This window comes from Oncorhynchus tshawytscha, linkage group LG12 (genome assembly GCF_018296145.1).
Source record: "Oncorhynchus tshawytscha isolate Ot180627B linkage group LG12, Otsh_v2.0, whole genome shotgun sequence".
Taxonomy (NCBI): Eukaryota; Metazoa; Chordata; class Actinopteri; order Salmoniformes; family Salmonidae; genus Oncorhynchus; species Oncorhynchus tshawytscha.
In genome coordinates this window covers 46,525,299-46,540,606 of record NC_056440.1, presented here as the reverse complement: position 1 = coordinate 46,540,606, position 15,308 = coordinate 46,525,299, and the positions used below count along the sequence as shown (strand labels likewise).

Here is a 15,308-nt window from a genome sequence, read left to right as displayed (position 1 = left end):
CATAAGAAGTGATTGGAAAAATGGCTACCTCAGTTTTTTACGCATGATTTTCTGCGGGAGACACCATGCAACCACTTGCTATACATGGTCCCTTACGGCTATTACGGCTCCCTTACGGCTATTCTTCAATGGAAATGCGTAAAAAGACGTCACAATGCTGTAGACACCTTGGGGAATACGTGGAAAATGTAAGTTCATTCGTAGCTCATTTACAGCCATATAAGGAATCATTGGCATGAGGCGGTTTCAAAAAATGTGGCACTTCCTGGATGGATTTTTATCTGGGTTTCGCCTGTAACATCAGTTCTGTTGCACTCACAGACAATATCTTTGCAGTTTTGGAAACGTTTGTTTTGGAAATGAGTGTTTTCTATCCAAAGCTGTCAATTATATGCATAGTCGAGCATCTTTTCGTGACAAAATATCTTGTTTAAAACGGGAACATTTTTCATCCAAAAATGTTAATAGCGCCCCCTAATGCTTAACATTCACAAATTCACAATTCAACATTCACAAAGCCACAGGGCCAGATGGATTACCGTGTATTACCGTGTACTCAAAGCATGCGCGGACCAAATGGCAAGTGTCTTCAATTACATTTTCAACCTATCCCTGACCAAGTCTGTAATACCTACATGCTTCAAGCAGACCGCCATAGTTCCTGTGCCCAAAGAAGCAAAGGTAACCTGCCTAAATCATTACCAGCCTGTAGCACTCACGTCGGTAGCCGTGAAGTGATTTGAAAGGCTGGTCATGGCTCACATCAACACCATTATCCTAGAAACCCTAGACCAAATTCGCATACCGCCCCAACAGATCCACAGATTACGCAATCTCAATCTCACTCCACACTGCCCTTTCCCACCTGGACAAAAGGAACACCTATGTGAGAATGCTGTTCATTGACTACAGCTCAGCGATCAACACCATAGTAGGGCAACAAAGCTCATCACTGAGCTAAGGACCATGGGACTAAACAGTTCCCTCTGCAACTTGATCCTGGACTTCCTGACGGGCCGCCCCCAGGTGGTAAAGGTAGGCAACAACACACCTGCCACGCTGATCCTCAACACGGGGGTCCCTCAGGGGTGTACGCTTAGTCCCCTCCTGTACTCCCTGTTCACCCATTACTGCATGGCCAAACACGACTCCAACGCCATCATTAAGTTTGCTGATGATACAACAGTGGTAGGCCTGTTCACCGACAACGATGAGACAGCCTATAGGAAGGAGGTCAGAGATCTGGCAGTGTGGTGCCAAGACAACAACCTCTCCCAAAATGTGAGCAGACAAAGGAGCTGATCGTGGTCTACAGGAAAAGGCAGGCCAAACAGAACCGCATTAACATCAACAGGGCTTTATTGGAGCAGGTCGAGAGTTTCAAGTTCCTTGGTGTCCACATCATCAAAAACTATTACGGTCCAAACACACCAAGGCAGTCGTGAAGAGGGCACGACAAAACCTTTTCCCCCTCAGGAGATTTTATAAGATTTGGCATGGGTCCCCAGATCCTCAAAAAGTTCTACAGCTACACCATCATGATCATCCTGACCGGTTGCTTCACCGCCTGGTATGGCAACTGCTCGGCATCTGACCGTAAGGCGCTACAGAGTGTTGTGTGTACGGACCAGTATGTCACTGGGGCCAAGCTTCCTACCATCCAGGACCTATATACTAGGCGGTGTCAGAGGAGGGCCCCCAAAAATTGTAAAAGATTCCAGTCACCCAAGTCATAGACTTTTCTCTCTGCTACCGCATGACAAGCGGTACCGGAGCACCAAGTCTAGGAACAATTAATCAAACGGCCACCCGGAATATTTACATTGACATGCCCCCATTCCCTTTTTCTGTTTTTACACTGCTGCTACTCGCTGTTTATTATCAATGCATAGTCACTTTATCCATACCTACATGCACAAAATAACTTGACTAACCTGTACCCCCGCACATTGACTCGGTACCGGTAGCCCTGTATATAGCCACGTTATTTTATTGTTACTTTTCATTTTAATTTGACTATTTTTACTTTAGTTCATTTAGTAAATATTTTATGAACTCTTTCTTGAACTGCATTGTTGGTCAAGGGCTACACCCTATTGTATTCGGAGCATGCGACAAATAAAAGTTGATTTGATTACAGCTTTGTTTGTCTGTTGAGTCTTCTTGTGTAAGTCTCTAAGAGCTTTGTACACCTGGATTGCACAATATTTGCCCATTACTATTTTAAATTCTTCTTGCACTGTCAATGTGTTGAGGAGCATGGCTAGACAGCGATTTTGAAGCAGATTTAAGTCAAAACTGTAACTTGTAACTCAGTAAAAATTCACTGTCTTCTTGGTAAGCAACTCCAGTGTAGATTTGGCCTTGGGGTGTAGCTTACTGTCCTGCTGAAAGGTGAAACCCTCTCCCAGGGTCTGGTGTAAAGCAGACTGAAACAGGTTTTCATCTAGGATTTTGCCTGTGTTTAGCTCCATCCCGTTTCTTTTTCTCCTGAAACACTCCAGTCCCCAGTCTTTGCAGATGTCACGCATATAACATGATGCAGCCACCACCATGCTTGAAAATAAGGAGGCAGCTACTATATGATGGATTTGCCACAAAAGGCTTTGGTTTTAGTTTGAATTTTTTTCCTTTGCCATGTTTTTTTTCAGTATTACTTTAGTGCCTTGCTGTAAACAATGTTATTGAGCCATCCTCAGTTTCTCCCATCATTGCCATTGAACTTTGTAGCTGTTTTAAAATCCCAAATGGCCTCCCTGAGCAGGGAGGCCACATCCCTGAGCAGTTTCCTTCCTGTCCTGCAGCTCTGTTCAGAAGGACGACTGTATCTTTGATGCGTCTGGGTGGTTTAACACATCACCCACAGCACATTTATTAACTGTACTACTGAAAAAAATCAGGTCAACCCCTATTAATTCACATGGAATGAGTCCATGTAGCTTATTATTTCATTTGTTATGCCAAATTTGAATCCTGAACAAATGTATGCTCGCCTCAACAAAGGGGAAGAATACTTATGCAACAACTATATATTCGTTATTTAATTGTATAAATTTGTAAAAATCTATTTGTTAAAACTCAAATGTTCTTTTCAATTTTCACTTTGTGTAGCTCAATGACAAAAAACATCCCAATTAGATATATTTCAATCCCACTTTAATACTTATGATAGCAATTGCATGAGCCCTTGCTTTTGCTACTGACTGGCTCCTGATTATAGCCAACAACCATATTACAACAACTTTATTACACCGTAGTACACGTATGAACTTTCCTTACCCAGAATGGTAATGTATGTTATTACTGTATGTCCTCTTTTTGAAAACTTTAAATAACTATTTTTCTCTCTCTCTATCCCCTTCTCCCTTTCCCTCCCTCCCTGTCCCCCCTCCTTCTCTCACCCTCTGTGCAGCCTGTGAGTTGATGAACAGGGGGATCCTGGCGCTGGTCAGCTCTATCGGTTGTATGTCGGCGGGCTCCCTTCAGTCTCTGGCGGACGCGATGCACATCCCGCACCTCTTCATCCAGCGTGCCACTGCCGGGACCCCTCGCTCCAGCTGCCCCCTCATCACCACCCGCACCCGCCAGGATGACTACACCCTCTTCGTGCGCCCGCCCGTCTACCTCAATGATGTCATCCTCCAAGTGGTCAGCGAGTACAGCTGGCAGAAGTTCATCATCTTCTACGACCAGGAATACGGTAAGTCCTCATGGGCGGCCGTGTTAGGGGAAGTGTGGTGAAGCAGACTTGGGTTCAAATACTGTTTGAAATCATATCAAATACTAGATCTGGGCTTTAAGGAATTTGCCTTTTGCAAAGAAACCAATAGAACGGTCCCAAAAGTGAAAACCACTTGGCACTCCTGGCAGGCTAAAGCGAACGTTCAAAGATGTAAAATATTTTGAATAGTATGTGAACCCAGGTATGATGGGAAGTGGTGTTCAGAGAGTACGGAGTGGGGAATGGGGGGGAGGGGGTACTGTAGTTGACGTCCATAGGGAGGCATTCAATGATGTATGAAGATATGGGTTGGAGATCTGGTAGACTCGCAGCATGGCAGACATTAGCAAGCTAATGGATAGAGGCCTGAACTCTGCAACCCTGCATTCAGGAGGCCCATAGGTAATGCACGGACATGTTTCCCACCATCTCCATCAACCTTCATTATACTGGATTGTTTGTGTACTGTATGTATGTGAGAGAAAGAGAGAGAGAGAGAGCCTTTGTATGTATTTGTGCATGAGAGAAAGGGTCAGGCAGACAGAGATTATGTTCATCACTGGATGTGTATGGGTGTGTGCGAGTCTGTCCTGTGTCTGGCATTGTCTCCACTCCCCGTGTATGTCCCTATGGATCCCATGTCCCATAATTCACTGCAGCATGTTAAAAGTATCAGGGATGGCTAAATAAGTGTGGCTCCCAGCAGACCAGCCAATGGAGGCATTTTGGGTCTCACTGCCAGTTGCACTGTGGTGTAGTGTAGTGCTATAATGAAGCTCTGCGGCTGCCAAGCCCACTCACCATCCTTAAGCCCCAACATGGTTCTGACCAGCGAATCAGAAGATGGGCCTGCCAGGTATTAACCATACCAGTCTCTAAGCCCAAGCTCTTTGAGATGTAACAGTGTTCTCTCATACATCGCTTTGTCTTCTGAAAAACGGCTTTGAGGACAATAGAGTGTGTATGTGTAAAGTATGTGTAAATTGAATTAGGTTGCCCACTTTCCTCTATTTTCAGGTCTAGTGGTGCAGTCGGAAGACTGAACTGGAGGAGTTCAGTGTGTCTGTATGCAGGGGGATTCAAGAGTTCTCACTCCTATCAGCCTTCTAGCCTGGGTTCCAGTCTGTTACTCCTCTTTTGCCAACTCCTTGTTGAATTATCATGCCAAATAAACGGGATCTGTGGGACAACAAAAAAAATAGATACAATTCCCAGATTTGCATGAACCCGGTGATTGGATGGTAACTGTAGGGGTTATCGAATCAGGAACATTATCCTCTGTCCTACTGGGCTCAAGACTTAATCTGGTTGGATAGCATATATAGAACATTTCCCAGTAAATGGATTGTAATTTGGCTATGACGCTGGCTGCAGATACTGACTCTCATCTGGGGAAAAAGGTGAAATCAACACTGGCTTGTTCCCCTGCTTGTGTATTGAGAACTCTTCATTCCGAGGACACGTAAGCTGATGGTTTCTTACTAAGAACACGCAGGTGAAATCCCAGTTGAATGCCGGAGCCGCTGTGGGACACACTTCGAGATCCTAGAACAGAGACCATGTGCAGATAACATAGCTACACTCGGAGGCGATTAAGTAGGCCCATTGGTGTTGATGGTGGGGAAGCAGAGAGGAAGCACAAAGTTTGCATCCCAAATGGTACCCTATTCCCTATACTTTTGACCAGAGTTCTATTGGTCTCCTTATGGCCCCTGGATGAAAGCAGTGCGTATCCAGAGTCTCTTTTACTACCGTGGGAATTCAAAGGATCCTTCCTATTCGTTTAGCATTGGCCCTACTTTTGACCAATCTCTAGCCCCCTTTCCAAAACAGGAATTCCTGTGGATTTTGAAAGTCAGAGCTTCTGCTGTACATGTATCACTCCCGATCGAGTTTGTCCACTACGACTACTGTGTGCTTAAATTAACATATTAGGCAGAACATATATTGATTTTTAGCCCTCTCTTTATTACTTGGATAATATTTCCATAGTTATTTGAAATGATCAAAGATAGCTAGTGTCTGCTCTTTTATATTGTTTATTATGTATACGGCGGTACATTAAAGTTCATCCCATCCTATAATTGTTGTAAGCATCTCAGTCAATGTTGACAGAGAACATATACCGAAAGAGAAACAGTATGTTCATCAAAACATCTGGTGACATGTGTAGGGTGCCAGTTTGACAACCCAAACCTATGGATTGTAGAACATTACAAACATGCTAAACATACACGATCTGTTGAAATCAAACGATTTATTACCTTATTACATTTAAAATCGCAAACATACTTACAGAACATTTAAAATTGCAACATACTTACAATTGAAGACATACATAAAATAACATAAAACAAACGGTCGGATTGTAAATATGACTCTTTGGGAAGGGGGCAACGGTTAGTTCCTGGTGAGCAGCCGTGCTCCTCAAGGTAGTAAAATAATAATATATGCCATCTAGCATACACTTTTATCCATGCTTCATCTAGATATGTTAGTGCCACTGAATGAAATTGGAATATTGATGGGAAACTGTTACAGAGGAGTGTAAATGCTTTTTTTTTAGGCTGGATCATGTTGTTGTATTGTATGTTTTAATTATGTCATGTATTGATTGTTACTGCCGCCTTGGCCAGTTCTCCCTCGAAAAAGAGACTCTGGGTCTCATTGGGCTTTTCCTGGTTAAATACAGGTTATATTTTAAATTAAATAAAAAGTAAAACAGAACTCTTACATCCGTGCGTGCATACGTTTTCGTGCGGGTGGCCTCAGCGGTAATCGAATCCAAGGCTGTTGGAGTTGCGAGCACCATGCTCTACCAACTGAGCCACACAGAACCGCATTCTCAAGGTGGCTGTGATCCGAGCCTCAAATGTGAGTCTCCATACTTCCTCGTCTTAGTCTTTCATATTTACAGGGAGCCCTTTCTCTTCCAAGGTGATGGGGAGAGATTTATGGTGCGATGTAGCCAGGTTTGTTTTTGAGCTCTTTGTAGTGCAGGTGTGTTGTGAAGCGTAGTAAAAGCATTAGGCACAGAAGAGATGCTGCAGCTACTCTGGGATTGATGGAGGCAGCCCAAGACCTACACCTCACTCAATCAGCATAAAGGCATATAGCACAGACACACACATAGGCACACATACACGCTTGTGATTTGAGACACACACATAGGGGGCGGGCATGAGAGTAGTAAAGGCTAATGCAGATAAATCAAGGAATGTAATTGAATTTGGTTTGGCACCATTGGCTATGAATTGTAACAGCTCCCTTGATAAAGAAAGATTAAGATAGTTAGAATAGGGAGACAAGGTTTACTGTTATGGATGCACAACTCACTTGAAGTTGTTGTATTGTGCGGGGGATATGGTTAAGGTAATGACGTGCTATAGGGACCGAATATAATATGTGAGAGGCTGAGACATAAACAGTATCTTGTTACAGTCTGCTGAATATTGATTGATGTAGTGTTACAACCACAGGCCTGACCCAGAGAGTCCAGAGACCACATGTAATCAAGCATCAGTATTAGTGCTGATCTAGGATCAGGTCACCTCATGTTCATGTGATCTTATTTATTATGTTCTAAAAGGCAAACTGATCCTAGATCAGCATTCTTACTCTGAGACCTATTATGAATATGGGCCTAGGAATTTGAACTGTCATATTCTACGTAGACTACTAGTGAAGACATTACACTATGAAATAGCACATTTCTGAGGGTGGTAACTAATGAACTTATCCTCTGCAGCAGAGGTAACTCTGGGTCTTCCTTTCTTGTGGTGGTCCTCATGAGATTCAGTTTCATCATAGCGCTTGATGGTTTTCGTGACTGCACTTTAATAAACTTCAAAAGTTCTTGAAATTTTCCAGATTGAATGACCTTCATGTCTTAAAGTAATGTCTTAAAGTTCTCTTTGCTTATTTGAGCTGTTCAAACCATAATATGTACCAAATACGGCTATCTTCTTGGTACCACCCCTACCTTGTCACAACACAACTGATTGGCTCAAACATATTCATAAGGAAATAAATTCCACAAATGAACTTATAACAAGACACACCTGTTATTTGAAATGCATTCCAGGTGACTACCTCATGAAGCTGGTTGAGATAATGTCAAGAGTGTGCAAAGCTGTCATCAAGGCAATGGGTGGCTATTTTGAAGAATCTCAACAATAAAATATATTTTAATTTGTTCAACACTTTTTTGGTTACTACATGATTCCATATGTGTTATTTCATAGTTTTGATGTCTTCACTATTATTCTACAATGTAGAAAATAGTAAAAATAAAGAAATACCCTTGAATGAGTAGGTGTGTCAACTTTTGACTGATACAGTACTCAACTATCTGGATGAGAGGATGTTATGTCACTTTACACACACACGCATGCGCACACACACACACACTTTACACACACATATATATAAAATTAGCCAGCACCAATGTTCAGTGGATGAACCACATACTTTTAGCTTTGACTCACAGCTAGAGTGTATAGACCTAGACTAGCATCCCCTCAGGTCAGCAGGAAGTCTCAACTTATAGGCCCCTGTGTTGCTACGGGGCGGGGCTTGGACTCTACTCACCAGCATTTGTTTTAATTTTGGGAAACATGGAGGGAGGAATACCCAGAGGTAGAGCTGTGACCTAGACTGTCAAATCTCCTCTCTTCATGCTAACGATAATAGAGAGGCTAATGCTGATTGTGAAAACGCCTGTGTTTTCTTACAGATTGGACTATGAGGCACTTTCAATCTATTCGCCCATACCAACACGTCTGTTTGTTCGTTTCCCCAGGCAGTTTTCCACTGTGGTCTGATATATGTAGGTGTGGGTCACAACATCAACCCTGCACACGTCAACCGTCATGACTGTAAATGTAACGGTAGTGAAGAACTCACATTAGCAACACAGTTTTCTTCCTCACTGTTTGATCTCTCTCTCTCTCACTCTGAGATGCACCTACACAGTCCCGTTGTAAACAGCAGTCTAGCTGCCGACCTTGTGATGTTTGCAGCAACAGGGACCTCTGGGTATTCTTTGATCCATGTGTCCCAAAATGTGTCCCGAAATTAAAACACAAGCTGGTGTGTGGAGTCCAAGACCCCCCCCCCCGTCCCCCGTCCCCATCCCCTCTTCCTAGTAAACTCTGTCTGTCAGTCGCTTGTCCCTTCCCTCCCTCCCTTCTCCAGCGCACCGCTGGCCAATTATCACCATGCTGCTCTCCCCTCCTCCTCCCCCTTCCCTTCGCCCTCCACATGGGTATCCTCTGATCTTTAGACCCTGGCAGATGATGTCATCCACAGCTGGATTGTAGAGTCGTCTTGACTGTGCACTATTTCTCTGTCCCTCGGTGTTGGTTGGGAGCTATGGATTACGTTTCTTGCACCATCGCATCGGCCCAGCACATAATGAGGTGCAATCAATCTGTTAATTGTTTAATGATGACAATGACAATTAAGGCATTGCCATCATTTGTCCACATCGACGACATCATAAGTTAACTACTGCATAGTGTGTACAATGGGGTCCGAAATGATTGACACTCTTGATAAAGATGAGGGAAAAATGACCGTATAAAATAATTCATATACTGAGCTATATTGTATGCTCAAAGGATTTTTGAAATTGTATTATTTTATATTAATACAATTTGTCAGAGAAAGAGATTTTGTTTAACAAGTAATACAAAAAAATGCCAAAAGGGTAGGGGTAAAAGAATATTGACACCCCTGTCGTCAATTCTTTCAATACCTCACCTTACGAGGATAACGGCACTGAGTCTTTTTCTAAAATGTTTATTGAGTTGGATAACACATTGGAAGGGATCTTAGACCATTCCTCCATACAGAATCCAGATCCTTGATATCCTTTGCCTGTACATATGGACTGCCCTCTCCAATTCAAACCACAGCTTATCAATGGGTTTCAAGTCCGGAGACTGAGATGGCCATTGCAAAATGTTGATTTTGTGATGAACCATTTATTTGTGGATTTCTATGTGTTATTGTCTTGCTGCATGATCCACTTGCGGATCCTGGCAGAGGCTGCCAATGTGTTCTCCAACTCATAAAACATTTTAGAAAAAGGCTCCGTGCTGCTGTCCTCACAAGGTGAGGTATTGAAATGTATTGAAAAAAGGTTGTACATTTTTCTAACCCATACTTTTTGGAGAAAAAAAAATACAGTGGGGAGAACAAGTATTTGATACACTGCCGATTTTGCAGGCTTTCCTACTTACAAAGCATGTAGAGGTCTGTAATTTTTATCATAGGTACACTTCAACTGTGAGAGACGGAATCTAAAACAAAAATCCAGAAAATCACATTGTATGATTTTATTGCATGACATAAGTATTTGATCACCAACCAACCAGTAAGAATTCCGGCTCTCACAGACCTTTTAGTTTTTCTTTAAGAAGCCCTCCTCTTCTCCACTCATTACCTGTATTAACTGCACCTGTTTGAACTCGTTAGCTGTATAAAAGACACCTGACATTTAATCCTAGTAAGAATTCCCATTCTTAGGTCATTTAGGATCACCACTTTATTGTGAAATGTCAGAATAATAGTAGAGCAAATTATTTATTTCAGCTTTTATTTATTTCATCACATTCCCAGTGGGTCAGAAGTTTACATAAACTCAATTAGTATTTGGTAGCATTGCCTTTAAATTGTTTAATTTGGGTCAAACGTTTCGGGTAGCGGGTTTTGGGTAGCGTTCCACAAGCTTCCCACAATACGTTGGGTGAATTTTGGCCCATTCCTCCTGACAGAGCTGGTGTAACCGAGTCAGGTTTGTAGGCCTCCTTGCTTGCACACGCTTTTTTAGTTCTGCCCACAAATTTTCTATGGGATTGAGGTCAGGTCTTTGTGATGGCCACTCCAGTACCTTGACTTTGTTGTCCATTTTGCCACAACTTTGGAAGTATGCTTGGGGTCATTGTCCATTTGGAAGACCCATTTGCAACCAAGCTTTAACTTCCTGACTGATGTCTTGACATGTTGCTTCAATATATCCACATCATTTTTCTTCCTCATGAAGCCATCTATTTTGTGAAGTGCACCAGTCCCTCCTGCAGCAAAGCACCCCCACAACATGATAATGCCACCCCCGTGCTTCATGTTTAGGCTGATGTTCTTCTGCTTGCAAGCCTCCCCCTTTTTCTTCCAAACATAACGATGGACATTATGGCCAAACAGTTCTATTTTTGTTTCATCAGACCAGAGGACATTTCTCCAAAATTTTCCAAACTGTTTAAAGGCACAGTCAACTTAGCAATGTCCCACTGGAATTGTGATACAGTGAATAATAAGTGAAATAATCTGTCTGTAAACAATTCTTGGAAAAATGTATTGTGTCATGCACAAAGTAGATGTCCTAACCGACTTGCCAAAATAATAGTTTGTTAACAAGTAATTTGTGGAGTGTTTGAAAAACTAGTTTTAATGACTCCAACCTAAGTGTTTGTAAACTTCAGACTTCAACTGTATATATATATAGTATATATCTCAACACTATAGGACTAGGATTTAATTGAAAAAGTTGTACTGTGTATTTTTTGACATAGAAAGCTAAAAGAAAGACAGCCTGAGTTAGTGTACCACGAAACAATTAATTCAGTTCACAAAGCACAACTTTTGCAAATTATTGCTTTGCCCGCACATCTGAATCAGTAGCACATTTTTGAAGCCACCTTTGCACTCGTCTTTGGTAGGAGTTGGATTGTGCATTCAGCCAGTGACGCAGCTACGTAATGGATTTGATAAGGCCTGCCCTTGTAGCTGAGAGACAGGGTGGAGAGAGACAAGGTGGAGAGAGACAGGGTGGAGAGAGAGAGTAGAGAGAGTAGAGAGAGAGAGAGTAGAGAGAGAGAGAGAGAGATATCCAAATTGGCACGATGTAGATCCAATGCTGGCTAAAATATTGGCCCCACATAGGCTGCCCACATTGGGCCCAAGGCAGGTGGCCCTGAGGGCAGCCCTCACTTCCTCTGAAATAAGCCGACCCCTTTGGATCACATGCCTGCTACAATGGATCAGAAAGACAGTTAAGTTCTTACTATCATATATATTTTTACCAGAATAATGTCACATTTACTTATCAAAGTATTTTAATATTGGGGATAGGTGTTCTGCTCACTGGCCAACAGCCAGTGAAATTGCAGAGCGCCAAATTCAAACATCCGAGATCTCATACTAAAAATTCCTAAAACATACAAGTGTTATACATCGGCTTAAAGATATACAGTGGGGCAAAAAAGTATTTAGTCAGCCACCAATTGTGCAAGTTCTCCCACTTAAAAAGATGAGAGATGCCTGTAATTTTCATCATAGGTACACTTCAACTATGACAGACAAAATGAGAAAAAAAAATCCAGAATATCACATTGTAGGATTTTTAATGAATTTATTTGCAAATTATGGTGGAAAATAAGTATTTGGTCACCTACAAATAAGCAAGATTTCTGGCTCTCACAGACCTGTAACTTGTTCTTTAAAAGGCTCCTCTGTCCTCCACTCGTTACCTATATTAATGGCACCTGTTTGAACTTGTTATCAGTATAAAAGACACCTGTCCACACCTCAAACAGACACACTCCAAACTCCACTATGGCCAAGACCAAAGAGCTGTCAAAGGACACCAGAAACAAAATTGTAGACCTGCACCAGGCTGGGAAGACTGAATCTGCAATAGGTAAGCAGCTTGGTTTGAAGAAATCAACTGTGGGAGCAATTATTAGGAAATGGAAGACATACAAGACCACTCCCGGTCACGGCGCACTCCCGGTCACGCGCAGGAAACATCTCTGGAAATTTCCACTGTCCTCTCATTGAAAGTGGTGTTTCTCCCTCATTTTTCAGAGTAAAAGCCTGAAACAATGCGTAAAGACTGACCATATGTAGTGGAAGCCATAGGGATCGTGAACTGGGTCATAAGTCTTTGTATGCTGGATAGGCTTTCAATGGTAAAACAGCCATTTCAAAATAATAGCGTTTCCTGGATGGATTTTCCTCAGGTTTTTGCCTGGTATATCAGTTCTGTTATACTCACAGACATTATTGTAACAGTTTTGGAAACTTTAGTGTTTTCTATCCAATACTACCATGCATATCCTAGCTTCTGGGCCTGAGTAACAGGCAGTTTACATGGGGCATCTTATTCATCCAAACTACTCCAATACTGCCCCCGGTCTCAGAAAGGTTTTAACACACTGGCAGTGTACAATATCATTTTTTGTTGCCATCACACAACAGAATACTTCAACTGGAACGACACTCTCAGAAATGGTTTCACAAAAAGAATGTGTGAACTTAGAACTAACTATAAGGTTATATTTGAAGAAAGATGATTCCGAGATAATTTACTGTGAAGTTCTGAACCCTAATTGGTTTGAAGGGTGTCAGCAATTTTTATCTTGTATTATTTTTTTTAACTTCACAACATGATTTAGGTATTTGTAAACTACGCCCCCCCCCATATATTCTAACGAGCCTTCGACTCTACATTATGAAGTAGCTGTGCTTTTGTGGGCTAGACCTTGCTGGGCTTGGTGTGGGCTGGCCCATGTTGGGCTAGCCTGTGTTGGGCTGGTGTAGGCTTGGTGCAGGCTTGCCTGTGTTGGGCTGATGTGGGATTGGTGTGGCCTAGCCTGTGTTGGGCTTGTTGTGGGCTACTATTTCTGCTAGGAGATGAGCAGCCAGTCAGCTCTCTGGCTATGATTCATGTTTTATTTACATCCTCTGTGAGACATCAGCCTCATCACTGCAGTGACAAATGTACTACACAGGTCTCACTCCAGCACACTGAAAAATAAATGCTAATGGTCCATGTATTCCAACCTTTTTCTACAAGAGCAAATGTGATAAAAGTGAATGGATAATACTGTGATTTTATAGTACCGGTATCCAAATGCATATTAAGGGGGAACAGTGAAAGCTGATCTCCAATAACCTGTTTTATAGTTTGTGGAAAGATGGTCAGTGAGTTTATTGACATGTCCCCGTTTATCCCCCTCTCCCTCCCCACCTCCCCTGCCCTTATTGCTCTACCCCCATCCTCCCTCTCCACCCATCCCTCCCTCTTTTTCCATATAGATATCCGCGGGATCCAGGACTTCCTGGACAAGACGTCTCAGCAAGGCATGGACGTGTCGCTTCAGAAGGTGGAGTCCAACATCAACATGATGATTACCAGCATGTTCCGGACCATGAGGGTGGAGGAGCTCCACCGCTACCGGGACACGCTGCGCCGGGCCGTGCTCTTCATGAGCCCCGCCACCGCCAAGGCCTTCATCACTGAGGTACACACACACACGCGGGTGCACATTCACGCCCAATGCCTGCACACACTCTCACACACTCTCACACATTCTCACAGACTCTCACACACTCTCTCACACACGCACACACACACACACACTTAACAGAGTTAGATTCATAACCCTAGCGTGACATGTCTCACGCTATCCAATCGCTTGTTTTTATGTAGCGTAATTGGCTAAAACAGGTGGTCACGTGTATTTGCAAGGCAGAGGATCAAAGATCGGGGTCCAGTGCGGGATCATGACGAAGGAAGCTATACCGTTAAGGAGGCACAACGACGCCTGTTACACATAGGACCTAAACTTTTCCACACTACTACAACTTACATTCTCTCTTCAACATTCCCACTCATATACCTCATGGAGACAATCACTGCTTAAAACACCGGGTCTAATAATTCCTAATATTGTATTATCCCCAAATTAGCTATGTTTACATATGATCAATAAGTGCTAAGAAGCTGCTAATACATGACTAATTGTCAATTGATAAGCACTTAGGAAGCCCAATCCACAGTGTCAAATGGTTCTGTGGTGGTTCCCTATTCCCTTTATTCGTACTCGTAAGATATTAGAGATAAAGGCCCAGTGCAGTCAAAAACGGGATATTCCTATGTTTTAGGTACACCCATCTAGGACCGAGTCGGACCCACACTTGTCTCCAGGACAGCCTGAATTCTTCAGGGCATGGAAACGTTGCTCAATTGCTATCAAGGGACCTCATGTTTGCCAGGAAAACATTCCCCCATACCATTACACCACCGCCACCAGCCTATACCGATGACACCAGGCAGGATAGGGCGATGGACTAGTGCCACTTACGCCAAATCCTGACTCTACCATCAGCATGACGCATCAGGAGCCGGAATTCATCGAACCAGGCAGTGTTTTTCTGCTCCTTAATTGTCCAGTGTTGGTGATCGCGATTGTTTTTAGCTGATAGGAGGGGAACGCAGTGTGGTCGTCTGCTGCAATAGCCCATCCGTGACAAGGACTGATGAGTTGTGTGTTACGAGATGCCGTTCTGCACAACACTGTTCAACTGCTCCATTATTTGCTCGTCTGTTAGCTTGCACGGTTCTTGCCATTTTCTTTCGACCTTTCATCAACAAGCTGTTTTTGTCCACAGGACTGCCACTGACTGGATGTTTTTTGTTTGTCGCCCAATCTCGGTAAACCCGAGACGTTGTGCGTGAAAAGCCCAGGAGGCCGGCCTTTTCTGAGATACTGGAACCGGCGAGCCTGGCACCGACGATCAT

General features: G+C 43.0%; 1 protein-coding gene across 3 annotated transcripts in view; it reads left to right on the top strand.

Moving 5' to 3' along the window:
• The window catches only part of LOC112263410 (glutamate receptor ionotropic, delta-2), a 542,976-nt gene that overhangs the window by 306,813 nt on the left and 220,855 nt on the right, over positions 1 to 15,308 (top strand). For all 3 annotated transcript variants that reach the window (XR_006084700.1, XM_024439586.2, XM_042330707.1), the window contains exons 3-4: positions 3,413 to 3,700; positions 13,823 to 14,028. Coding sequence is in view for 2 of the 3 variants with exons in the window: in XM_024439586.2 (XP_024295354.2) it covers positions 3,413 to 3,700; positions 13,823 to 14,028 (494 nt within the window). In the remaining variant the exon portion in view is untranslated. The remainder of the gene's footprint in view (positions 1 to 3,412; positions 3,701 to 13,822; positions 14,029 to 15,308) is intronic.